The 27,418-nt window shown below is 47.9% G+C and overlaps 1 protein-coding gene across 2 annotated transcripts in view; it reads right to left on the minus strand.

Moving 5' to 3' along the window:
- Positions 1-27,418, minus strand: part of LOC123993304 (testican-1-like) — a 340,549-nt gene that overhangs the window by 119,989 nt on the left and 193,142 nt on the right. For both annotated transcript variants that reach the window (XM_046295310.1, XM_046295309.1), the window contains one exon: positions 4,599-4,679. In XM_046295310.1, coding sequence (XP_046151266.1) covers positions 4,599-4,679 — 81 coding nt within the window. The remainder of the gene's footprint in view (positions 1-4,598; positions 4,680-27,418) is intronic.

A 27,418-nucleotide genomic window follows, 5' to 3' on the forward strand; every position in this document is an offset into this window, starting at 1 on the left:
CTCCCTGACCCAGGAACCCAGAGGTGTCAAGAATCAACCAATCAGTGAAGTCAATGTGACCTCTACAACCATGAGGTCAAAGGGCAGTGAATTTTATAGGAATGGATGGCGTCATTTACCCAGAAGACCTTGCGAAGGCGGGTCAGAGTGAGAGGAGGGCGTGACAGCATTTCACTAATTAGTGGTTGAGTGAGAAGACAGGGCCCAGACCCCTGGCTCTGACTAGCTCTGTAGTCTGGCTTTCCAGTGCTGGGTGAAGGCTGAGTGAAGGCTGGGTGAAGGCTGTTTGACTAGAAGTGTTGCAATGAAAGGGAAGATTAGCTTTGTTCTTATTACACACTGAGCTTTGATCGACGATCCTTCAGCTTTCTACAATTACCTCAGAGAAATAACGTGACCCCACAACACAAACAGACCACCTCTGCCGGGTGTGTGTGCATGTGTGTGTGTGTGTGTGTGGTGTGTGTGACCGCTTAACACCTGACTCCTGACTCTTCTGAGTCATCCTTTAATAATACAATTCTCCAGAAACACACACACACACACACACACACACACACACACACACACACACACACACACACACACACACACACACACACACACACACACACACACACACACACACACACACACACACACACACACACTATCTGATGCAAGGTGATAACCTGTCTGCGTAGGCTATGTTCAGACCATATATACAGTATATACAGTTATAGCCTCTTCCTATAATTGCCCAGAGAGGTTGTGGTTTCAGTACGGCTGCCAACATCTGATGTTCTCTCTCTAGAGTGCAATCCATTTATCTGATCCATAGTGTGTGTGTGTGTGTGTGTGTGTGTGTGTGTGTGTGTGTGTGTGTGTGTGTGTGTGTGTGTGTGTGTGTGTGTGTGTGTGTGTGTGTGTGTGTGTGTGTGTGTGTGTGTGTGTGTGTGTGTGTGTGTGTGTGTGTGTGTGTGTGTGTGTGTGTGTGTGTGTGTGTGTGTGTGTGTGTGTGTGTGTGTGTGTGTGTGTGCACGCGCTCGTGTGTGTGTGTGTGTGTGTGCACGCGCTCGTGTGTGTGTGTGTGTGCATAAACTGTAAATCGATGTCCACCTGATTAACACACCTCTTCATGTATGCATATGGAGTCGTTTTTCTTGTTCCTCTCTTTCTGTCTCTATGTCTGAATGTGCTTGAGAAAACTGATGTCCTTGTCTGTTTATCTGTCTGTTTGCAATCTGTCCCCTCTCCTATTGTACAGTGAGTGGCTTGGACTCTTCTTATGCCCGTCTAGTTCCATTCATAACACAGCAGTGCACCCTGAGACAGCCTCCTATTAAAGAGCAGGCTGACATGCTGTCAGGGAGGTAGCAGACTGGTGTAGAGGTCAACAGGGGTCACACCTACAGCCTGTAGCACGCAACTTCTGGAATTACTGCCTCTGCCCCACTGAGCCCTCTAGTTTCCATTCGCCCTGTGTTAATTAAACAGGACCAGAGCCGCTGAGCTGTGGTAGAGCTGTGAGCCGTAGGCCATTCTGGCTCAGGGCTAAATGTTCTTCCTCCAGAGGCAATGCTGTGCTGGGGATTCAGCCACCACCATTCTGGCTCCAACATCATCCCAGTTGCAGGGCGCTGATCAGCAGCCAATATGAATTCTGTCTAAAGTCATTTACTGTTTACTTCTGGTTTCTTTCCCTCTCTTTCTCAATCACTCATGTGAACTGAGGGTCTGTGACCAACGGGGTGAAAGTTAAACGGCAATAACAGCCCAATTATTGTCGGTGAGGTGTACCTCTGCATTGGCCTGAATAAACCAGGAAGTTCCATCAAATATTCAACAAGGTCTTGGCGTCAAAAACTTACTAAGTGAACTATGTCTATCTGTTATGTCTCCCATCCCTATTTTTCTATGTCGTGCCTCATTTGACTACTTTACTCATTGTCTGTTTGTGTGTGTGTGTGTGTGTGTGTGTGTATCTATAACTGACCCATTTGTTTGAGTATGTACCACATGTAGCAGGCTGTTCCAACCCATTAGGAACACACTTTCTCTCTCCTGTCTTTGAAGTCTTTCAGTGATATCTGTTGAATGTCAATTCAAAAGACAAGTGTAACCCGGAACAAAGGCTGAATCCAAAAGACAACACAACCACACACCCCCTTTTCCCCGACACACCCAAACACACCCCCCTTTTCCCCGACACACCCACCCTTTGATTAAAAATGGTTGTGACCAGTATGTTCGAGTCATTAGTGTCTGGTCCGCCCTCCTGTAGAGAATAGCCATGTAAGGACCTGAAATTCAAAAGAACCATATGAAAATAAATGAGCCTGATAAGTATTCCCTGCCGTGTTCTGTGTAATGCATCCGACAGATAGGATTCTGATGCTCCACGAGAGCCGGGAGCTAAAATGCACATCTAAAAAACACATTTTCTCTCATGTTAGCATACACACACACATGCTGATATTACTGTTGAGATATGTGCTTTTTCTGTGCAGGTTACACTAGATTAAATACTGCATGTTTTGTGTTCAAGAAATGAATTCAATCTAACCAATTAAACTGAGTTAATGCACACAACATTACTGATCTGAAGGCTTGTTTGCCAATGCTAAACACTAACACTCCAAGAGGATGTTGGCCTATGCCAGGTCATGCTACGTTTCTTCTCCATATTAAACCCTGCTTTCATGTTAGCCTTGGCTAACACACTGCTTATTACTAACTACTACATCAGTGGTAGCCGGTACCATTTAAGATGAGGGAGGACGATTCTGTTTTTTAATGAGCATTGCCTTATTGCTATTACAGCATATTCCATTCACCCAGCTCAATGTAACATCGATAGGTTTAGGCTACTACATGATACTTGAATTTGACCTATACCCATCATGAGGTTGCGACAACCTAGCCTATGAATTAAAGTTTACAACAAAGTTTACAACGTTTACAATGTGACAGACAGTAACACTTTCAATATCGCCTTGATCACTCTTGCCTGCATCTAGCTCATCTAGGGTGTAAAACCATTAGTCCAACAGTGCAAACAAAAGTGTCTATTGGAGTTTCTATTGAACAAATTCAGGTATGTTATCCCAGGAATGAATACCCCTCTGATCACATGCAAACACAGTTCACTTTCATAGCAGCCACATGCAAACAGCATGATCAGTTGTTGTATAATTCATTGTCACATCTACGCGCTCTCCCCTCCTCTCACCTTTTCCCTTCGTTTGTGGACTTCAGTGCACAACACATCAGCTGTCTGTGACCAGGAGGAAAGACCTTTCCAAGCCACACATTTATATCATAACTGTTAACCGCTACACACAGCCTACATCATTGTCACCATATTCGCTAACGTCATACTAGTCAACAGAGCTACTAGAACTAACGTGTCCGTAAACCCACTACAATCATGCAGTACAATGTACAGTCAGCAAGCAATTTAGCAGGCCCTGGCAATTAATAAACTAATAAAACCAAAAGCTTACCTTAACTTGGAAGAGTTCCAGTGTTGGATAGCTATAGCCAGCTAACATAGCACCCCTCTCTGTTTGAGAGGGGTGTTTGAGTAGGCTAAACTAGCAAGCTGCATTCGCTAGTTAAGTGAAAGTGAGAGAAAAAAACATGGAGATATAGCTAGCTCTCTCTCTCTTCCTCTCTTGCTTCTTAATTTTTAAAGAAATACATTTGTTAAAAACTGTTCCACTAGAGTCAAATACTCACCACATGTTATGCACTGCAGTGCATGCAGCTGGAGCTTATGCTTTCAGTACTAGATTCATTTTCTGATCATTTGATTGGATGGACAACATGTCAGTTTATGCTGCAAAAGCTCTGATAAGTTGGAGGACAAGACAGGATGTTGTAATAATTACTGTGTAATTCTATGGAATGGGTGAGAACCATGAGCCTCCTAGGTATTGTATTGAAATCAATGTACCCAGAGGAGGATGGAAACTAGCTGTCCTCCGGCTACACCATGTTGCTACCCTACAGAGTGCTGTTGAGGCTATCGTAGACCTCCATTGAAAACAGTGTGTTTGAATCAATTATTTGGTGACGTGAATAGATTTAGTATAGTTTTATCTAAAAAGGACAACTTTTTTAATGTTTCACAATTTAAAAAAACATGAAATTCACCGGAGGATGGTCCTCCCCTTCCTCCTCTGAGGAGCCTCCACTGTACTACATGTTAGCTTCAGCATAATGCACTCTAGCACTGCTTTCATGGTAACCTGCGCTAACACACCACATTACTACCTACATACATGTTAGCTTCCGCTAATGCACCGTATTACTGCTTTCACTTTAGCATCGGCTAACATGCTGCCTTACTAAGAACTTCATGTTAGCTTCAGCTAAGGCACCATACTACTGCTTTCATGTTGCCTGTGCTAAAACACCACATCACTGAGGGGGATGTCTTTGATCAGGTGATAATTAATTAGCTACGCGGCTGCTTTTTGACAGCCGTGGGCTGAGGTTATCCCACTCACACACTCAGATAGAGACAAAACTCTAAAAGGCACCCGACAGAGATATCACAGAGATATTACAGAGATATTTCAGTTTACAGCAGATTCCTGATTCTTTTTCCTCACCCTCTTCTGTTCTCCTCTTTCCTGGGTTGGAGTGGGCTTTGGTTCCTGGTTCCCCATGTCTGCTGGGCCTCGCCTCTGTCTCTGTGGAATCATAATAAGCAAATTTTAAAAAACACACCATTTTGTCTTGTTCAAAATAACTCATATACCGGTATCCCCAAAAATGACTTAAATACACACAACGAAGGGATTAAATGCATCCAGAACTACACACCAATCCACAATCAAAGCACACAAATACACATCCACACGAACATCCACACACACCAATCCCTCAAACCCAGCAGACACAGCGTAACCAAAGCCTTAGGGATGAATACGGAGCTGCGAAATGAGCGGCCAAACAGAATGGTGCCGTGAGATTTTCATCTGGCGCTGTGGCTCTGGCATTAATGCCTTGTGATGATTTAATCTCCTAATTCATTCCGGACATGTATTTATTAGGCAGTGGGTTTTTTATGTAGCACTGACAGATCTCTCGTACTCTTTATTCTTCACTCTCACAGCCGATTTATGAGAGACGGATGGAGAGAACACGAGTAGGAGGAAGAGGGGAGGAGGGTGTGTTAACGAAACCCATAACTAGCCTACGGGTATTGTGGCACTCACTTTGTTTAGGGGTTCTAGGCTTAGTTACATGGTCTGTAACCTGAATGAATGTGTGCATTTATGGAAGAAGCCAGCGTATGCACCTAAGAGTTGAATGTACATGTGCCCAGGGAGACTATATATACAAAAGTATGTGGACACCTCTTCAAATTTGTGGATTTGGTTATTTCAGACTTACCCGTTGCTGACAGGTGTATAAAATTGAGCACACCGCCATGCAATCTCCATAGACACACATTGGCAGTAGAAGAGCCTTACTGAAGAGGTCAGTGACTTTTAACGTGGCACCGTCATAGGATTCTACCAACAAGTCAGTTCATCAACTTTCTGCCCTGCTAGAGCTGCCCAGGCCAACTGTAAGTGCTGTTATTGTGAAGTGGAAATGACTAGGAGCAACAACGGCTCAGCCACGAAGTGGTAGGCCACACAAGCTCACAGAACGGGATCGCCGAGTGCCGAAGTGCGTAAAAATTGTCTGTCCTCGGTTGCAACACTCACTACCAAGTTCCAAACTGCCTCTGGAAGCAACATCAGCAGAACAACTCGCCGCCATTGGACTCTGGATCAGTAAAATGCGTTCTCTGGAGCGATGAATCATGCTTCACCTTCTGGCAGTCTGATGGACGAATCTAGGTTTGGCAGTTGCCAGGAAAGCTACCTGCCCGAATTCAGTGCCAACTGTAAAGTAATGGTCTGGGGCTGTTGTTCATGGTTCGAGCTAGGCCCATAAGTTCCAGTGAAGGAAAATCTTAAAGCTACATCATACAATGATATTCTAGATGATTATGTGCTTCCAACTTCGTGGCAACAGTTTGGGGAAGGCCCTTTCCTGTTTCAGCATGACTATGCCCCCGTGCACAAAGCGAGGTCCATACGGAAATGGTTTGTCGAGATCGATGTGGAAGAACTTGACTGGCCTTCACACAGCCCTGACCTCAACCCCATTGAACTCCTTTGGGATGAATTGGATTGCCGCCTACGAACAAGGCCTAATCGCCCAACATCAGTGCACGACCTCACTAATGCTCGTGGCTGAATGGAAGCAAGTCCCCGCAGCAATGTTCCAGCATCTAGTGGAAAGCCTTCCCAGAATAGTGGAGGCTGTTAATGCAGGAAAGGGGGGACCAACTCCCTATTAATGCCCATTATTTTGGAATAAGATGTTCAATGAGCAGGTGTCCACATACTCTTGGTCATGTAGTGTAGCAACCTTAACTTGGTTCACGACCAGCTTGGTCTCTCTTGAACCTCTTGGTTGGTCAGTCCATGCGGATCATTATTTGTTCAGATGGTGACGAAACCTACATATTTACAAAAAGGAAAAATACCAAAGGCATGCCCAAATTAAAGACTCAACAACAAACGAAAGACCTCATGGCCACTAAACAAAGACAGCAGCCTCACGACTTGAAAGCTGGGACACTGACTGGCGATCACCTTAATTGGCACCACCTGATGTGCTTATCAACCAGGCTCAGCACCTGGACAAGGTTGCTGCTGCCCTCTGGGGGAATGGACTGTGGAAGTAGTAGTGAGCTGTATCGTGCTGTAGAAACTACCTAACAGAGGTGTGGAAGGTCAGTGCTGGCAAAGGTCTATGGCAAGGGGTGGTTATGGGGGGAACCCAGGGGACCCAGGTTTTGGGAAGCAGCAGGCTACACCACGCCTAATTTTGTATTTCGTCTCTTCCTCTAACTTTCTCTCTTTCTTTCCCAGTTTCATTCTTTACCCACCCTCTTTGTCTTTCTCCATTCCTCTATTTATTTTTCTCATTACAGCCAGTGTCTTGTAGTCCCCAACTTATCCTCTCCAGAAGTGATCTCTTTTCTCCCCCTCTTTGGCCTGTTCTCTCACTCACTCTCCCTCCCTCCCTCCCTCCCTCCCTCCCTCCCTCCCTCCCTCCCTCCCTCCCTCTCCCTCCCTCCCTCCCTCCCTCCCTCCCTCCCTCCCTCCCTCCCTCCCTCCCTGCCTCCACAGTACAGTGTGATTTTACTCTTCTCTCTCTAACTATGCCCTCCATTATCACTCTGACATCTTGGCATTTGACCCCATGGCGTGATCCCTGCCAAAAACAAAATGGGGGACAAACCTCTGGCCGTTACTCAGATGTTTAGTCACCTTGATTCTCCATCTCCAGTTTTTGTATTAGGTAGTGGAAGAGGGAAGAGGAGAGAAGCGGAGGAGACAAACAGCAGAGAGGAAGAGAGGAGAAGAGTAGGAAACATAGAGAAAGAGGGGAGGAGAAGACAAGAGGAGATGATCCATCTATTCTTTCTCTCAGAGGACAGTTGTAAAACCACTAGGATTATTTGTGTTCATCTGATCCTCTCTCTCCCTCATGTGCTGTTTACACTAGCTCTGTTAAAACAGCCAGCGCAGCAGCACCGACGCACGTTGGAGTTGTACACCATCGATCCTGAGGTTCATTTTGGTATGTGGTTTCGCTTGTTGTTTTTTTTTGTCCTCCCTTTGCAAATTGATAGCGCTGCACTATGCTGTAAAAATCCATTTCAGCGGAATCTGGGCTGCACTCGCTGCTTCATCACCTCTCGTCGCCCTAATTCACCCCTCCACCTCTCCCTTCCATCTCTCAGCTATGTTCCCCCATCACTCCCTCACCCCCTCCCTCCACCTTGTCCTCATCTCTCTATGTTTAAAAAGGAATTCAATTACTTTAGAGGACATGATTGGGCAGTTTTGACAATACCCTTGGGTGTGTGTGCATACGTAGCGGCCTGAATTAAGTGAGTGTGTCTCCACGTTTGTGTGTGTTGGTGATACATCACAGGGAACGCGAGGCTCTTTGAAGCAGGCTAGATAACAGCTCAGCCCGAGGTCACTGCTGGTGATACAGAGTGGCTTTTTTTATGATGTGGCCAACAACCCATTAAAATCAGTCCAGTAAACAACGTGTGGTGAGCGCCTAGAGAGCAGCGCCTCTTACCCTCAGCGCATTAAAATGAAATTATACATTTGTTCTCACAGCCTCCCATAGACCTGTGGAGCTGTTATCGTTTGTTCTCTCTCCTCTCTCTCTCTCTCTCTCTCTCTCTCTCTCTCTCTCTCTCTCTCTCTCTCTCTCTCTCTCTCTCTCTCTCTCTGTGTCTCTCTCTTTCTCTTTAAATGTTAAGTAGTCACCATCAAGGACTATGGGGCTACATCCAGAATTATGGAGTAGGGGGTAGTGTCTGATCGTATGCATCTGTATGCATTCATAAAAGCGAGGGAGTGAGGAAAGGGGAAAATATGCTGTGATAAGGTATAAGGTCTACAGACAACATCAGCTAGGATCAATATCTAACAGAGCAGAGACTTACAACGAGATGAGACGTACAGAGCCAGTCCAGGGGCTGTATATGTATGTCTCAAGCATCTCAGAGTAGAAGTGCTGATTTGGGTGGGAGTGCCTCCTCCCTGTGCATGTAATCTCATTCATTGTGATATCAAAGGCAAAACTGATCCTACATCAAAAAGGCAAAACTGATCCTATATCAGCACTCCTTCTCTGAGAAGCTTGACACACACCAAGCCCTTAGCTCTGCAAACTGCCTCTCTATTCGGTTATTCAGTCAGACGGTTCTCCTCTCGTCCTCTACAGTAAACTGCATTAGCAAACACCTGGTGGCCAAGCACAGAGATCGGTGACTCAGACTCACGTCTACTTCCATTTCCGTTTCCTCTGTCATTGTCTCTCTCTTTCTATCTTTCTCTTGTTCTTCCTCTCTGCAGTGGGTCAGCTAATACAAAAACAATGTAACGACAATATTGGACAGTGTTATAGTAGGCTACAGAGAATATGAACTGTATGTGGCCGTATTTCATAGAAAAGTGATAGTTGAACACTGTGTGTGCCTATTCAGCAAATCACCAGCAGAGGGAGTTTCCTTTGAATCCATTTACCATTCACTGTGTTGGTGGTGCTTGATCATAACTTCTGAATTAGCAGAGAAAATGTGGTGTACTTGTAGACTAATTGTTCCAAACAATGTCTTAAAATGAACAAAATCAAAAAAGATATATTGTTTTGAGATATATTTGAGACTTCACAGATCTTCAAAGTAAAGGGTTTAAACACGGTTTCCCATGCGTGTTCAATGAACCATAAACAATTACTGAACATGCACCTGTGGAACGGTCGTTAAGACACGAACAGCTTAGAGACGGTAGGCAATTAAGGTAGGCAATTATGAAAACTTAGGACACTAAAGAGGCCTTTCTGCTGACTCTGAAAAACACCAAGAGAAAGATGCCCAGGGTCCCTGCTCATCTGCGTGAACGTGCCTTGGGCATGCTGCAAGGAGGCATGAGGACTGCAGATGTGGCCAGGGCAATACATTGCAATGTCCGTACTGTGAGGCGCCTAAGACAGTGCTACAGGGAGACAGGACAGACAGCTGATCGTCCTCGCAGTGGCAGAATACGTGTAGCCATACCTGCACACCTGCACAGGATCGGTACATCCGAACATCACACCTGCGGGACAGGTACAGGATGGCAACAACTGCCCGAGTTACATCAGGAACGCACAATCGCTCCATCAGTGCTCAGACTGTCCGCAATAGGCTGAGAGTGGCTGGACTGAGGGCTTGTAGGCCTGTTGTAAGGCAGGTCATCACCGGACATCGCCTATGGGCACAAACCCACCGTCACTGGACCAGACAGGACTGGCAAAACGTTTTTGTCTCACCAGGGGTGATGGTCGGACTTGCGTTTATGAGCGTTACACCGAGGCCTTTACTCTGGAGCGGGATCGATTTGGAGGTGGAGGGTCCGTCATGGTCTGGGGCGGTGTGTCACAGCATCATCAGACTGAGCTTGTTGTCATTGCTGGAAATCTCAATGCTGTGTGTTACAGGGCAGACATCCTCCTCCCTCCTGTGGTACCCTTCCTGCAGGCTCATCCTGACATGACCCTCCAGCATGACAATGCCACCAGCCATACTGCTCATTCTGTGCATGATTTCCTGCACGACAACAATGTCAGTGTTCTGCCATGGCCAGGGAAGAGCCCGGATCTCAATTCCATTGAGCACGTCTGTGACCTGTTGGATCGGAGGGTGAGGGCTTGGGCCATTCCCCCCAGAAATGTCTGGGAACTTGCAGGTGCCTTGGTGGAAGAGTGGGGTAACATCTCACAGCAAGAACTGGCAAATCTGGTGCAGTCCATGAGGAGGAGCTGCACTGCAGTACTTAACACAGCCGGTGGCCACACCAGATACTTGATTTTGACACCCCTTTGTTCAGGGACACATTACTCAATTTTTGTTAGTCACATGTCTGTGGAACTTGTTCAGTTCATGTCTCAGTAGTTGAATCTCGTTATGTTCATACAAATATTTACACATGTTAGGTTTGCTGAGAAGTGAGAGGACGTTACTTTTTTTGCTGATTTTATAATCATTATGTTGAGTAAATTGTGAAAATGTGTATTTCAGAATCTAGGCATACTCCATATGTTAGATAACACTATAAGAAGCATAATGAGAGCAAGAGGTTGTCTGTATCATGTACAGTTCCTGGATCATAGGGTCTTATAGGAGGCATGCATAGGTTTAAAAAGGGCCTAAATTGGCATATTTCATCAGGATTTTCGCAAAAACTGTGTGTGATACACATGTAAAAAGCATGTTAAACATCCTTTCTCCCAATGAAGTTCCTATATGAGAAGTGCCAGATCAATCGGAAATACCAAAAAATATTCCCCACTCCCACTGGCGTGGAATCACCCAATAACAGTATGTGACTTCAAATGAAATCTCAGGTTCAAGAACATTGGGCAACAGCGGCATTCCAATTTTGTTTACCGCAAGGTTCGTTTTAAGACTGTGTGTGTGCGTGTTTCAAGTTTCAAGTTTTAATGTCACACGCACAGGTACAGTGGAATGCCTTTCTTGCTCTAAACCCCAAAATGCAAAAATAAATCATATATTACTAGAAGAAGAAAAAAAGACGAGAAATAATAATGAGAAAGACAAAGTAAAGTATCAAACTATATACAGTAAATATTTAAAAAGTCAGTTCTAATGCCATATTTACATGTGCAGGGATACTGGTGTGACTGAGGTAGATATGTACAAGGGTAAGGTGACGAGGCAAGAGGATATACAGTGGGGCAAAAAAGTATTTAGTCAGCCACCAATTGTGCAAGTTCTCCCACTTAAAAAGATGAGAGAGGCCTGTAATTTTCATCATAGGGATACTTCAACTATGACAGACAAAATGAGAAAAACATTTCCAGAAAATCACATTGTAGGATTTTTTAATGAATTTATTTGCAAATTATGGTGGAAAATAAGTATTTGGTCACCTACAAACAAGCAATATTTCTGGCTCTCACAGACCTGTAACTTCTTCTTTAAGAGGCCCCTCTGTCCTCCACTCGTTACCTGTATTAATGACACCTGTTTGAACTTGTTATCATTATAAAAGACACGTGTCCACAACCTCAAACAGTCACACTCCAAACTCCACTATGGCCAAGACCAAAGAGCTGTCAAAGGACACCAGAAACAAAATTGTAGACCTGCACCAGGCTGGGAAGACTGAATCTGCAATAGGTAAGCAGCTTGGTTTGAATAAATCAACTGTGGGAGCAATTATTAGGAAATGGAAGACATACAAGACCACTGATAATCTCCCTCGATCTGGGGCTCCACGCAAGATCTCACCCCGTGGGGTCAAAATGATCACAAGAACGGTGAGCAAAAATCCCAGAACCACACGGGGGGACCTAGTGAATGACCTGCAGAGAGCTGGGACAAAAGTAACAAAGCCTACCATCAGCAAGGGCATTGAAGATGAAATGTGGCTGGGTCTTTCAGCATGACAATGATCCCAAACACACCGCCCGGGCAACGGAGGAGTGGCTTCGTAAGAAGCATTTCAAGGTCCTGGAGTGACCTAGCCAGTCTCCAGATCTCAACCCCATAGAAAATCTTTGGAGGGAGTTGAAAGTCCGTGTTGCCCAGCAACAGCCCCAAAACATCACTGCTCCAGAGGAGATCTGCACGGAGGAATGGGCCAAAATACCAGCAACAGTGTGTGAAAACGTTGTGAAGACTTACAGAAAAAGTTTGACCTCTGTCATTGCCAACAAAGGGTATATAACAAAGTATTGAGATAAACTTTTGTTATTGACCAAATACTTATTTTCCACCATAATTTGCAAATAAATTCATTAATAATCCTACAATGTGATTTTCTAGATTTTTTTTCTCTCATTTTGTCTGTCATAGTTGAAGTGTACCTATGAAGAAAATGACAGGCCTCTCTCATCTTTTTAAGTGGGAGAACTTTCACAATTGGTGGCTGACTAAATACTTTTTTGCCCCACTGTAAGAGTAGCAGCAGCTTGCAGGCGAGTGTGTGTGTGTGTGTGTTGGAGTGACAGTGTGTGTGAGTGTGTGAGTGTGCACAGAGACAGTGCAATAAAAGGCCTATAAAGATAAAAAGAAAACTGAGTGCGTGTAGCTATTTTGTTAGCTCTGCATCAGTCATTTTTGCCTGGGGATAGAAGCTGCTCAAGAGCCTGTTGGTGTCAGACTTGATGCACCGGTACCTCTTGCCGTGCTGCAGCAGAGAAAATAGTCTATGGCCTGGGTGGTTGGGGTCTTTGACGAGGTCCTGGATGGCAGGGAGCTCGGCACCAGTAATGTCCGGGGCTGTCCGAAAAACCCTCCAGAGCGCCATACGATTGAGGGCGGTGCTATTGCCATACCAACACTGATGCAGACAGTCAATATGCGCTCAATGGGACAGCTTTAGAACCTTTTCAGGATTTGAGGGCCCATGCCAAATTTGTTCAACCTGAAGGGGAAGAGGCGCTGTCACGCCTTCTTCGCGATTGTGCGTGGGTGTTAGGTCTCGAGTGATTTGGACACCCGAGGAACTTAAAGCCGCCTACCTGCGCACGCGTGTGTGTGTGTGTGTGTGCGCACGTACGTGCATATCTGTTGGACACTGTACAACGGGGTGCTGGACTGGCAGAGATAAGAGGGACTGCTATTTGTAATCCTCCCTTTCAATCCTTTCACCAGGTAATGCATTACAAATCACACAAACACAAATCTGCAGGACATGCCCATAAGCAAAAGGGCTTGGGCCTGCATTACAGCCCCATACATCTTCAGAATACTGATTCTAGCACTGGGGCTTTTGGAAGGAATGTTAGTGATTTGCAGCCAAGATCTCTTTTCTCTCTCTCTCTCTCTCTCTCTCTCTCTCTCTCTCTCTCTCTCTCTCTCTCTCTCTCTCTCTCTCTCTCTCTCTCTCTCTCTCTCTCTCTCTCTCTCTCTCTCTCTCTCTCTCTCTCTCTCTCTCTCTCTCTCTCTCTCTCTCTCTCTCTCTCTCTCTCTCTCTCTCTCTCTCTCTCTCTCTCTCTCTCTCTCTCTCTCTCTCTCTCTCTCTCTCGTCTTTATGCTTAAACTTGGCTGCCGTGTTTCTCGTCTCCATTCCCAGCAAAGGAAAAAGAGTCGGGGCCCAAATGAATCGACTCTGGGAGAGAAGGTCTTGGACCGGGAGGAAATGGAGCATTTTATCATTGGCATGGATACTTATCATTGGCTGGACACTGATCCAATCTGGACCTTATGGAAACGGCCCAATAAGATGGGACAAGGCCAGGGCAGAGCCTAATGGCTTGGGGAAGGCAGAGAGGGGTGTGTGAGGGCAGTACATGTGTGTACGTGTGTTGTCACACTGTGAAATATGTATCCGTGTGAATGTGTGTGTGTACGTGTCTGCGCACAAGCATGCTTTTTTTTATTTCATTTGATATTGTTTTAACATGGTGATGCATTTAAAGGACACTGAAAATAAAGCATGCAAGGTCGGGTGATTGTGGAGGCCGGGTCGTTTGATGCAGTACTCCAACACTTTACTTCTTGGTCAAATAGCCCTTACACAGCCTGGAGGTGTGTTGGGTCATTGTCCTGTTGAAAAACAAATGATAGTCCCGACTAAGCACAAACCAGATTGGATGGCGTATCTCTGCAGAATGCTATGGTAGCCATGTCTCACAAAGACACGGCGGTTGGAACCCAAAAACTCAAATTTGGACTCATCCGATCAAAGGACAAGTATCCACCAGTCTAATATCCATTGCTTGGTTTATTGGCCCAAGCAAGTCTCTTCTTCTTATTGGTGTCCTTTAGTAGTGGTTTCTTTGCAGCAATTCGACCATGAAAGGCCTGATTCCCGCAGTCTCCTCTGAATAGTTGATGTTGAGATGTGTCTGTTACCTGAACTCTAAAGCATTTATTTGGGCTGCAATCTGAGGTGCAGTTAACTCTAATGAACTTATCCTCTGCAGCAGAAGTAACTCTGGGTCTTCCTTTCCTGTGGCGGTCCTCATGGGAGCCAGTTTCATCATAGCGCTTGATGGTTTTTGCGACTGCACTTGAAGAAACTTCCAATGCTCTTGAAATTTTCCAGATAGACTGGGCTATCTTCTGTATACCACTCCTACCTTGTCACAACACAACTGATTGGCTTAAGAAGGAATGAAATTCCACAAATGAACTTTTAACAAGGCACACCTGTTAATTGAAATGCATTCCAGGTGACTACCTCATGAAGCTGGTTGAGAGAATGCCAAGAGTGTGCAAACCTGTCATCAAGGCAAAGGGTGGCTAAATTGAAGAATCAAAAATATATTTAGATTTGTTAAACACGTTTTTGGTTACTACATGATTCCATATGTGCTATTTCATAGTTTTGCTGTCTTCACTATTAATCTACAATGTAGAGAATAGTACAAATAAAGAAAAACCCTGGAATGAGTGGGTGTATCCAAATGTTTGACCAGTACTGTACATTACTTTTATTTGACCCTGCAGCAAAAGGACATTTTAAATTGTTATGTGAATTATAATTCATGGATTTTTTTTATAGGGATTGATGCATTTTTCGTTAGGGCAAATCAAGTCAAATATAAAAGTTTAAAATTACACATTTTAGAAGCCTTTTAAAACTTGAATGCACTACAATTTGCAATTGAGGGATCCAATTAAGATGGCAGATCTGTATGGGAGCGTGTGTGCATTTGGCTGTGTGCGTCTAGTGGTGTGTGTGTGTGTGAATGTTTTCCCTCCATCCTGTAAATGGTAAATGTTGAAGTAAATGCCAGGACATGGCTGACATTTTAATGGCTACAAGGCAGCCTCTGAAATTGCATATCGCTGCAGTCAGTCAGATCTGAGAGCAGAAAGGGCCTTGGCTTACACACACTGTACAATCTTAGCGTGTGCGTGCGCGTGCGTGTGCGTGTGCGTGTGCATGTGTGTGTGCGTGTGTGTGTGTGTGCATGTGTGTGTGCGTGTGTGTGCGTGTGTGTGTGCGTGTGTGTGTGTGTGTGTGTGCGTGTGTGTGCATGTGTGTGTGCATGTGTGTGTGCGTGTGTGTGTGTGCGTGTGTGTGTGTGTGTGTGTGTGTGTGTGTGTGTGTGTGTGTGTGTGTGTGTGTGTGTGTGTGTGTGTGTGTGTGTGTGCGTGTGCGCGTGCGTGTGTGTGTGTGTGCGTGTGTGTGTACATGTCGGTTGGTAAGATAAGGACACTAATACAAAGAGAACACGACCTCTACCTGCTATGAAGACATATAGCTCCCATCTCCTTTACAGTGGGAGCAAGATATCACCAAATAAGATGAACATAAAAACCTTAAATCATACACACCCAGTAACACACACACACACACAGGAAAAACATAAATATCAATAATAATAATTATATCAAAGTACAGTGCACATCAACACAAAGTATCAGGGGTAACTTCTCTTGATTGACTGACACTAAATCTGACCTGGGGACAGCTTCTAGAGATGGACCCCTATTACTTCCTTTACCACTGCTACCTGCAGGATCTGACTTAGAAACAGCCCTGCTCCTGGTACTGTATCTCATATTCCTCTGATCTGAAATCAGCCTTTAGATGTCCATTGTCATTACCTTTCCCCACTGCGGCCTTCAAGGATCTGACCTGAGAGCAGTGTGTGCTCTGCTTGTCACCCACGGCGAGGCGGTGATGTCGTGTCACTGGGGTAGGACGATATGAGCATGTGCGAAAAGGCCACGGTGTCACCTCTGAGCTAGCTGTCACCTTATCAGCCGGCGCAGACAGACGCCCTCATGACAAGAGAGACAGAGAGAGAGAGAGAGTGATCTCACACCCAGTCACATGTACACACAGACACAGCATTCACAGCAGCAATTATGCATACGGCAACTTCATAAACCCACAGCGCTAGAAAACACATGTTTTGAACTGATCCCCTTGTTAAAGCAAGGGCCTTTTGCTTTTACATGATCTGTTTGTGTCACCTCACACCCCCCCCTTCTCTCACTCTGTCTCTGACGCTTAGATATGGCCCCCACTCTTTTCGTCCTTTCCTCCGTCTCCGCCTCCTCTTCCGTCCTCCTCCTCTTCCCTCTCTCCCTATGAGCATGTTAGTCCATCACTGCGGCAGGATACAATTTTCTGGATAATTGGGCAAAGTTACCAGAGCCTTGTAGGTCCCATCAATCAGACCCAGATAGTATGGAGCCTCAGACACTCTCACAAACACATGCAGATATTCACTGTCCGACACACATACTGTACATACATTCATACAGAGATAAACGCGTCACAAACACACACATGGAGACATGGACTGGACACACACACACACACACACACACACACACACACACACACACACACACACACACACACACACACACACACACACACACACACACACACACACACACACACACACACACACACACACACACACTGACAGTACAGGTCATTAAGCATCATGAGCCAAAGGGGCTAACCAGGCATGGTAGTCAGGGGTAACCAGGGCTAATGGCAAAACAAGTTAACAGGGCAACGGGCTGTTACCACAGCAACGCAACGAGATGGACCGAACACGGCGTGCTATCATGAAGGGATACACACACACACACCAGACTCAGAGACAGTGCTGAACATGTACCGCACTTAAACCATCAAAGAATGTCACATATTATTTCCTGTTAAAGTGCTACCCTTTCATTTGAACCAATGGGTGGTTGCTCCCTGTGATTGAGCTGTTTGTGAAGCCACTGGTGCGAATCTCCCATCATCCTCCCATCAGCCTCCCCTCCCCTGCAGCACCTCCGAAAGGACCTAAAGCTGGCAGCACAATGATGATGTCATATCATCACTGTTCCATTGACAGCTAAATCATAACCCACGGACAGAGGTAATAACAGATAAGTGTTGGGGAGGAATACACTGACAGCCCCTGGTAGAGACGGGGAGAAACCCTGTGCCCCAGAAACAAATTGAGGTAAACCTGTTGGCATCTGTCACTGCTGTTCCAAACACAATGGGGAGAGAAACACAGTTTGTACTGTAACAGGAATCTCACACAGGGAGATAGAGAGAAAAGTCATATGGTGTTTTCTGTGATATCACTGCAATCTCCAGAAGCTTCACAGAGAACACACACACACACACACACACAAATACAGGCCCAGTGGGAATCAGAGTTCTGGCGTGGGTTCTGGGCTCTCTGTCTCTCCTGCTGTCGGTTCTGGCAGAGCCCACCACTCTCTCCGGGAACCCAGCTCTGAATCACAGAACCATGGAACCATAGAACCATAGCCATCAGCACCCACAGGCACCATAGAACCAGTCAGCCCAAACTCACTGCCAGATGTCACTGTGTGTGTGTGTGTGTGTGTGTGTGTGTGTGTGTGTGTGTGTGTGTGTGTGTGTGTGTGTGTGTGTGTGTGTGTGTGTGTGTGTGTGTGTGTGTGTGTGTGCGTGCGTGCGTGCGTGCGTGCGTGCGTGCGTGCGTGCGTGCGTGCGTGCGTGCGTGCATGTATATATATATATGTATATATATATATATATATATATATATATGTACACTACCGATCATATATATATATGTACACTAAGTACTGTATGTACACTACCGTTCAAAAGTTTGAGGTCACTTAGAAATGTCCTTGATTTTTAAAGAAAAGCCATTTTTGTCTCCATTAAAATAACATCAAATTGATCAGAAATACAGTGTAGACATTGTTAATATTGTAAATTACTATTGTAGCTGGAAACAGCTGATTATTAATGGAATATCTACATAGGCGTACAGAGGCCCATTATCAGCAACCATCACTCCTGTGTTCCAATGGCACGTTGTGTTAGCTAATCCAAGTTTATCATTTTAACAAAGGCTAATTGATCATTAGAAAACCTTTTTTCAATTATGTTAGCACAGCTGAAATATGTTGTGCTCTGACTAAAGAAGCAATGCAACTGGCCTTTTTTAGACTAGTTGAGTATCTGGAGCATCAGCATTTGTGGGTTCGATTAAAAGGCTCAAAATGGCCAGAACCAAAGACCTTTCTTCTGAAACATCGTCAGTGTATTCTTGTTCTGAGAAATGAAGGCTATTCCATGCAAGAAATTGCCAAGAAACTGAAGATCTCGTACAATGCCGTGTACTACACCTTCCCAGAACAGAGCAAACTGGCTCTAACCAGAATAGAAAGAGGAGTGGGAGGCCCCACCAAACGCCAGTTTTAAAAGGCCAGTTTTATTGCTTCTTTAATCAGCATAACAGTTTTCAGCTGTGCTAACATAATTGCAAAAGGGTTTTCTAATGATGAATTAGCCTTTTAAAATGATAAACTTGGATTAGCTAACACAACGTGCCATTGGAACACAGGAGTGATGGTTGCCGATAATGGGCCTCTGTACGCCTATGTTGATATTCCATAACAAATATGCTGTTTCCAGCTACAGCTACTTTACCATTACCTCCCCATACTCTCAATGTCTTAATGCCACCATAATGGCTTTGTGTTTGGGTGGAGAGATGGGGGGGGGGGGGTCGATGTAGCCTTCAGTGATACAGCCTTTTTTTTCTAAAAAGCCACTCAGATACAAGTTCAGTACTTTCAGTATTCTCTTCCTTGAAGCACTGAGAAATCTATTGTCTGCTGATGAGTAACTGTTCCTTCGATTCAATCGAATACTGCTGTTCGAGGTTAAGAATGTTTTATTTTGTCTTGCACTAAAAAAAGAAAGAGGGGAAAACTCTGTTGCAGTTCACCAGGACCAATTGAAATGCACTCCTTTTCCTCACTCAATCGGGGGGGTTGACTGTAACATTGTACGTGAGCAGTCTAATGATGAGTGGCTATGACACACAGAACGGGAGATATAGCTGTAAGAATGAAGGACGGAGAGATGAGCCTGTGGATTAGCGCTTCTGTGAATGCTTCTCATAATGATTGACTGGAGTGGCACACAGAAACAGACAGAGCTGAGTAACGAGAGAAAGGAGGGAAACAAGAGAAAGGAGAAAAAAAAAGAGAGCATTAAGTGGGGAGATTGTAATAATAAACAAACCATTTTGTTCAAATATTTATACCCGTGCAAAGTACATCAGCTAATCCCCTTTTCTTCTCCCCAGTGTGTGTGTGTGTGTGTGTGTGTGTGTGTGTGTGTGTGTGTGTGTGTGTGTGTGTGTGTGTGTGTGTGTGTGTGTGTGTGTGTGTGTGTGTGTGTGTGTGTGTGTGTGTGTGTGTGTGTGTGTGTGTGTGTGCGTGCGTGTGTGCGTGCGTGTGTGTGTGTGCGTTCTTGCTGTGTAATTTCAGATAAAAAAGGACGGATTATGAAAGTATATTATAATATCATTCATTTTCATCTCCTAAGAAATGAATCTTGAAGCAGTAAAAGAGAGGGAGGGTGAGACAGAGAGGGAGGGTGAGACAGAGAGAGTCAGAGAGAGACAAAGAGAGACAGAGAGAGACAGAGAGGCAGGGTGAGACAGAGAGAGACAGAGAGAGACAGAGAGACAGAGAGAGACAGAGAGGGACAGAGAGGCAGGGTGAGACAGAGAGAGACAGAGAGAGACAGAGAGAGACAGAGAGGGAGGGTGAGGCAGAGAGAGACAGAGAGGGAGGGTGAGACAGAGAGAGACAGAGAGGGAGGGTGAGACAGAGAGGCAGGGTGAGACAGAGAGAGACAGAGAGAGACAGAGAGGGAGGGTGAGACAGAGAGAGACAGAGAGGGAGGGTGAGACAGAGAGGGAGGGTGAGACAGAGAGAGACAGAGAGGGAGGGTGAGACAGCAAGAGACAGAGAGGGAGGGTGAGACAGCGAGAGACAGAGAGAGACAGAGAGAGACAGAGAGGGACAGAGAGGCAGGGTGAGACAGAGAGAGACAGAGAGAGACAGAGAGAGACAGAGAGGGAGGGTGAGACAGAGAGAGAGACAGAGAGGGAGGGTGAGACAGAGAGGGAGGGTGAGACAGAGAGAGACAGAGAGAGACAGAGAGAGACAGAGAGGCAGGGTGAGACAGAGAGAGACAGAGAGAGACAGAGAGAGACAGAGAGGGACAGAGAGGCAGGGTGAGACAGAGAGAGACAGAGAGAGACAGAGAGAGACAGAGAGGGAGGGTGAGACAGAGAGAGACAGAGAGGGAGGGTGAGACAGAGAGGGAGGGTGAGACAGAGAGAGACAGAGAAGGAGGGTGAGACAGAGAGGCAGGGTGAGACAGAGAGAGACAGAGAGGGAGGGTGAGACAGAGAGAGACAGAGAGGGAGGGTGAGACAGAGAGAGACAGAGAGGGAGGGTGAGACAGAGAGAGACAGAGAGGGAGGGTGAGACAGAGAGAGACAGAGGGAGGGTGAGACAGAGAGAGACAGAGAGAGAGGGTGAGACAGAGAGGCAGGGTGAGACAGAGAGACAGAGAGGGAGGGTGAGACAGAGAGAGACAGAGAGGGAGGGTGAGACAGAGAGGCAGGGTGAGACAGAGAGAGACAGAGAGGGAGGGTGAGACAGAGAGAGACAGAGAGGGAGGGTGAGACAGAGAGGGAGGGTGAGACAGAGAGGGAGGGTGAGACAGAGAGGGAGGGTGAGACAGAGAGGCAGGGTGAGACAGAGAGGCAGGGTGAGACAGAGAGAGACAGAGAGAGACAGAGAGGGAGGGTGAGACAGAGAGAGACAGAGAGAGACAGAGAGAGACAGAGAGGGAGGGTGAGACAGAGAGAGACAGAGAGGGAGGGTGAGACAGAGAGGGAGGGTGAGACAGAGAGAGACAGAGAGGGAGGGTGAGACAGAGAGGCAGGGTGAGACAGAGAGAGACAGAGAGGGAGGGTGAGACAGAGAGAGACAGAGAGGGAGGGTGAGACAGAGAGAGACAGAGAGGGAGGGTGAGACAGAGAGAGACAGAGAGGGAGGGTGAGACAGAGAGAGACAGAGAGGGAGGGTGAGACAGAGAGAGACAGAGGGAGGGTGAGACAGAGAGAGACAGAGAGAGAGGGTGAGACAGAGAGGCAGGGTGAGACAGAGAGACAGAGAGGGAGGGTGAGACAGAGAGAGACAGATAGGGAGGGTGAGACAGAGAGGCAGGGTGAGACAGAGAGAGACAGAGAGGGAGGGTGAGACAGAGAGAGACAGAGAGGGAGGGTGAGACAGAGAGGGAGGGTGAGACAGAGAGGGAGGGTGAGACAGAGAGGGAGGGTGAGACAGAGAGGCAGGGTGAGACAGAGAGAGACAGAGAGGGAGGGTGAGACAGAGAGGCAGGGTGAGACAGAGAGAGACAGAGAGGGAGGGTGAGACATAGAGGGAGGGTGAGACAGAGAGGGAGGGTGAGACAGAGAGAGACAGAGAGGGAGGGTGAGACAGAGAGGCAGGGTGAGACAGAGAGAGACAGAGAGGGAGGGTGAGACAGAGAGAGACAGAGAGGGAGGGTGAGACAGAGAGGCAGGGTGAGACAGAGAGGGAGGGTGAGATAGAGAGGGAGGGTGAGACAGAGAGGGAGGGTGAGACAGAGAGGGAGGGTGAGACAGAGAGGCAGGGTGAGACAGAGAGAGACAGAGAGGGAGGGTGAGACAGAGAGGCAGGGTGAGACAGAGAGAGACAGAGAGGGAGGGTGAGACAGAGAGGCAGGGTGAGACAGAGAGAGACAGAGAGGGAGGGTGAGACAGAGAGAGACAGAGAGGGAGGGTGAGACAGCGAGAGACAGAGAGGCAGGGTGAGACAGAGAGAGACAGAGAGGGAGGGTGAGACAGAGAGGGACAGAGAGGGAGGGTGAGACAGTGAGAGACAGAGAGGCAGGGTGAGACAGAGAGGCAGGGTGAGACAGAGAGAGACAGAGAGGGAGGGTGAGACAGAGAGAGACAGAGAGGGAGGGTGAGACAGAGAGGCAGGGTGAGACAGAGAGAGACAGAGAGGCAGGGTGAGACAGAGAGGCAGGGTGAGACAGAGAGAGACAGAGAGGGAGGGTGAGACAGAGAGAGACAGAGAGGGAGGGTGAGACAGTGAGACAGAGAGAGACAGAGAGAGACAGAGAGGGAGGGTGAGACAGAGAGAGACAGAGAGGGAGGGTGAGACAGAGAGGGAGGGTGAGACCGAGAGAGAAGGGAGGGAGGGTGAGACAGCGAGAGACAGAGAGGGAGGGTGAGACAGCGAGAGACAGAGAGGGAGGGTGAGACAGAGAGGGAGGGTGAGACAGAGAGAGACAGAGAGGGAGGGTGAGACAGCAAGAGACAGAGAGGGAGGGTGAGACAGCGAGAGACAGAGAGAGACAGAGAGGGAGGGCGAGACAGCGAGAGACATAGAGGGAGGGCGAGACAGAGAGAGACAGAGAGGGAGGGTGAGACAGCGAGAGACAGAGAGGGAGGGTGAGACAGCGAGAGACAGAGAGGGAGGGTGAGACAGAGAGGGAGGGTGAGACAGAGAGAGACAGAGAGGGAGGGTGAGACAGCAAGAGACAGAGAGGGAGGGTGAGACAGCGAGAGACAGAGAGACAGAGAGGGAGGGCGAGACAGCGAGAGACATAGAGGGAGGGCGAGACAGAGAGAGACAGAGAGGGAGGGTGAGACAGCGAGAGACAGAGAGGGAGGGTGAGACAGCGAGAGACAGAGAGGGAGGGTGAGACAGCGAGAGACAGAGAGGAAGGGTGAGACAGAGAGGGAGGGTGAGACAGAGAGAGACAGAGAGGGAGGGTGAGACAGAGAGGCAGGGTGAGACAGAGAGAGACAGAGAGGGAGGGTGAGACAGAGAGAGACAGAGAGGGAGGGTGAGACAGAGAGAGACAGAGAGGGAGGGTGAGACAGAGAGAGACAGAGAGGGAGGGTGAGACAGAGAGAGACAGAGAGGGAGGGTGAGACAGAGAGAGACAGAGAGGGAGGGTGAGACAGAGAGAGACAGAGAGGGAGGGTGAGACAGAGAGGGATGGTGAGACAGAGAGAGACAGAGAGGGAGGGTGAGACAGAGAGGCAGGGTGAGACAGAGAGAGACAGAGATGGAGGGTGAGACAGAGAGAGACAGAGAGGGAGGGTGAGACAGCGAGAGACAGAGAGGGAGGGTGAGACAGAGAGGGAGGGTGAGACAGAGAGAGACAGAGAGGGAGGGTGAGACAGCGAGAGACAGAGAGAGACAGAGAGAGACAGAGAGGGACAGAGAGGCAGGGTGAGACAGAGAGAGACAGAGAGAGACAGAGAGAGACAGAGAGGGAGGGTGAGACAGAGAGAGAGACAGAGAGGGAGGGTGAGACAGAGAGGGAGGGTGAGACAGAGAGAGACAGAGAGAGACAGAGAGAGACAGAGAGGCAGGGTGAGACAGAGAGAGACAGAGAGAGACAGAGAGAGACAGAGAGGGACAGAGAGGCAGGGTGAGACAGAGAGAGACAGAGAGAGACAGAGAGGGAGGGTGAGACAGAGAGAGACAGAGAGGGAGGGTGAGACAGAGAGGGAGGGTGAGACAGAGAGAGACAGAGAGGGAGGGTGAGACAGAGAGGCAGGGTGAGACAGAGAGAGACAGAGAGGGAGGGTGAGACAGAGAGAGACAGAGAGGGAGGGTGAGACAGAGAGAGACAGAGAGGGAGGGTGAGACAGAGAGAGACAGAGAGGGAGGGTGAGACAGAGAGAGACAGAGAGGGAGGGTGAGACAGAGAGAGACAGAGGGAGGGTGAGACAGAGAGAGACAGAGAGAGAGGGTGAGACAGAGAGGCAGGGTGAGACAGAGAGACAGAGAGGGAGGGTGAGACAGAGAGAGACAGAGAGGGAGGGTGAGACAGAGAGGCAGGGTGAGACAGAGAGAGACAGAGAGGGAGGGTGAGACAGAGAGAGACAGAGAGGGAGGGTGAGACAGAGAGGGAGGGTGAGACAGAGAGGGAGGGTGAGACAGAGAGGGAGGGTGAGACAGAGAGAGACAGAGAGGGAGGGTGAGACAGAGAGGCAGGGTGAGACAGAGAGAGACAGAGAGGGAGGGTGAGACAGAGAGGGAGGGTGAGACAGAGAGAGACAGAGAGAGACAGAGAGAGACAGAGAGGCAGGGTGAGACAGAGAGAGACAGAGAGAGACAGAGAGAGACAGAGAGGGACAGAGAGGCAGGGTGAGACAGAGAGAGACAGAGAGAGACAGAGAGAGACAGAGAGGGAGGGTGAGACAGAGAGAGACAGAGAGGGAGGGTGAGACAGAGAGGGAGGGTGAGACAGAGAGAGACAGAGAGGGAGGGTGAGACAGAGAGGCAGGGTGAGACAGAGAGAGACAGAGAGGGAGGGTGAGACAGAGAGAGACAGAGAGGGAGGGTGAGACAGAGAGAGACAGAGAGGGAGGGTGAGACAGAGAGAGACAGAGAGGGAGGGTGAGACAGAGAGAGACAGAGAGGGAGGGTGAGACAGAGAGAGACAGAGGGAGGGTGAGACAGAGAGAGACAGAGAGAGAGGGTGAGACAGAGAGGCAGGGTGAGACAGAGAGACAGAGAGGGAGGGTGAGACAGAGAGAGACAGAGAGGGAGGGTGAGACAGAGAGGCAGGGTGAGACAGAGAGAGACAGAGAGGGAGGGTGAGACAGAGAGAGACAGAGAGGGAGGGTGAGACAGAGAGGGAGGGTGAGACAGAGAGGGAGGGTGAGACAGAGAGGGAGGGTGAGACAGAGAGAGACAGAGAGGGAGGGTGAGACAGAGAGGCAGGGTGAGACAGAGAGAGACAGAGAGGGAGGGTGAGACAGAGAGGGAGGGTGAGACAGAGAGAGACAGAGAGGGAGGGTGAGACAGAGAGGCAGGGTGAGACAGAGAGAGACAGAGAGGGAGGGTGAGACAGAGAGAGACAGAGAGGGAGGGTGAGACAGAGAGGCAGGGTGAGACAGAGAGGGAGGGTGAGATAGAGAGGGAGGGTGAGACAGAGAGGGAGGGTGAGACAGAGAGGGAGGGTGAGACAGAGAGGCAGGGTGAGACAGAGAGAGACAGAGAGGGAGGGTGAGACAGAGAGGCAGGGTGAGACAGAGAGAGACAGAGAGGGAGGGTGAGACAGAGAGGCAGGGTGAGACAGAGAGAGACAGAGAGGGAGGGTGAGACAGCGAGAGACAGAGAGGCAGGGTGAGACAGAGAGAGACAGAGAGGGAGGGTGAGACAGAGAGGGACAGAGAGGGAGGGTGAGACAGTGAGAGACAGAGAGGCAGGGTGAGACAGAGAGGCAGGGTGAGACAGAGAGAGACAGAGAGGGAGGGTGAGACAGAGAGAGACAGAGAGGGAGGGTGAGACAGAGAGGCAGGGTGAGACAGAGAGAGACAGAGAGGCAGGGTGAGACAGAGAGGCAGGGTGAGACAGAGAGAGACAGAGAGGGAGGGTGAGACAGAGAGAGACAGAGAGGGAGGGTGAGACAGTGAGACAGAGAGAGACAGAGAGAGACAGAGAGGGAGGGTGAGACAGAGAGAGACAGAGAGGGAGGGTGAGACAGAGAGGGAGGGTGAGACCGAGAGAGAAGGGAGGGAGGGTGAGACAGCGAGAGACAGAGAGGGAGGGTGAGACAGCGAGAGACAGAGAGGGAGGGTGAGACAGAGAGGGAGGGTGAGACAGAGAGAGACAGAGAGGGAGGGTGAGACAGCAAGAGACAGAGAGGGAGGGTGAGACAGCGAGAGACAGAGAGAGACAGAGAGGGAGGGCGAGACAGCGAGAGACATAGAGGGAGGGCGAGACAGAGAGAGACAGAGAGGGAGGGTGAGACAGCGAGAGACAGAGAGGGAGGGTGAGACAGCGAGAGACAGAGAGGGAGGGTGAGACAGCGAGAGACAGAGAGGAAGGGTGAGACAGAGAGGGAGGGTGAGACAGAGAGGGACAGAGAGGGAGGGTGAGACAGTGAGAGACAGAGAGGGAGGGTGAGACAGCGAGAGACAGAGAGACAGAGAGGGAGGGCGAGACAGCGAAAGACAGAGAGGGAGGGCGAGACAGCGAGAGACAAAGAGGGAGGGTGAGACAGTGAGAGACAGAGAGGGAGAGTGAGAGCGAGACAGTGAAAGGGAGGGAGGGGCTAGAAGACTGAATAAAGAGCGAGAGGTGGAGAGGGAGAATGAAAGAATAGAGATGTATACCCAAAGACAGATATGTTTTCTTGGTAAATGACCTGCATTGTAAATATTTCAGCGTTTCGCTGGAACGCTATTCAAGTCAAGCAAACAAAGGAAGAAGGGGTCCTACAGTAGATAGCTTTGGGGAAAATGATCTAAATCAGCACAACAAACACCAGCGAGACTACAGTGATTTAGTTAAACAAACACAGATCGGTGCATTAATTCACTGTTTAACACAGCCAGTCCTGGTTGGAAGTGTGCTTGGCCTACATTCTCTGGGAGAACAGAGACACAGTACTGTCTCCTGGGATACCAGCAGCACGCAGAGGAGCAAGACGTTACATTAAAAAAATGTATGTCAACAACAGCATCAGAAAATCAGAACGATAATAGGCTAATAGGAAGAATACCCTTCACAACAGTGCACTACTGACTTCTAATGCTGTCCTGGGTAGGACGAATACACTAGTGAGATGGGGTACGTGATTCACTGGAGAAAAACAAAAAACAAAAATATATATGTATATATATATATATATATATATATATATATATATATATATTTCAGATTTTGAATTTTGCTGACAGGTGTATAAAATCGAGCACACAGCCATGCAATCTCCATAGACAAACACTGGCAGTAGAATGGTCTTACTGAAGAGCTCAGGTTGTCAAATATCTGCCCTGCTAGAGCTGCCCTGGTCAACTGTAAGTGCTGTTATTTTGAAGTGGAAAAGTCTAGGAGCAACAACGGCTCAGCCGAGAAGTGGTAGGCCACCCAAGCTCACAGAACGGGACCAAGTGCTGAAGCATGTAGAGCAAAAAAACTTGTCTGTCCTCAGTTGCAACAATCACTACCAAGTTCCAAACTGCC

Source organism: Oncorhynchus gorbuscha, linkage group LG13, assembly GCF_021184085.1.
Source record: "Oncorhynchus gorbuscha isolate QuinsamMale2020 ecotype Even-year linkage group LG13, OgorEven_v1.0, whole genome shotgun sequence".
In the NCBI taxonomy this organism is placed as follows: Eukaryota; Metazoa; Chordata; class Actinopteri; order Salmoniformes; family Salmonidae; genus Oncorhynchus; species Oncorhynchus gorbuscha.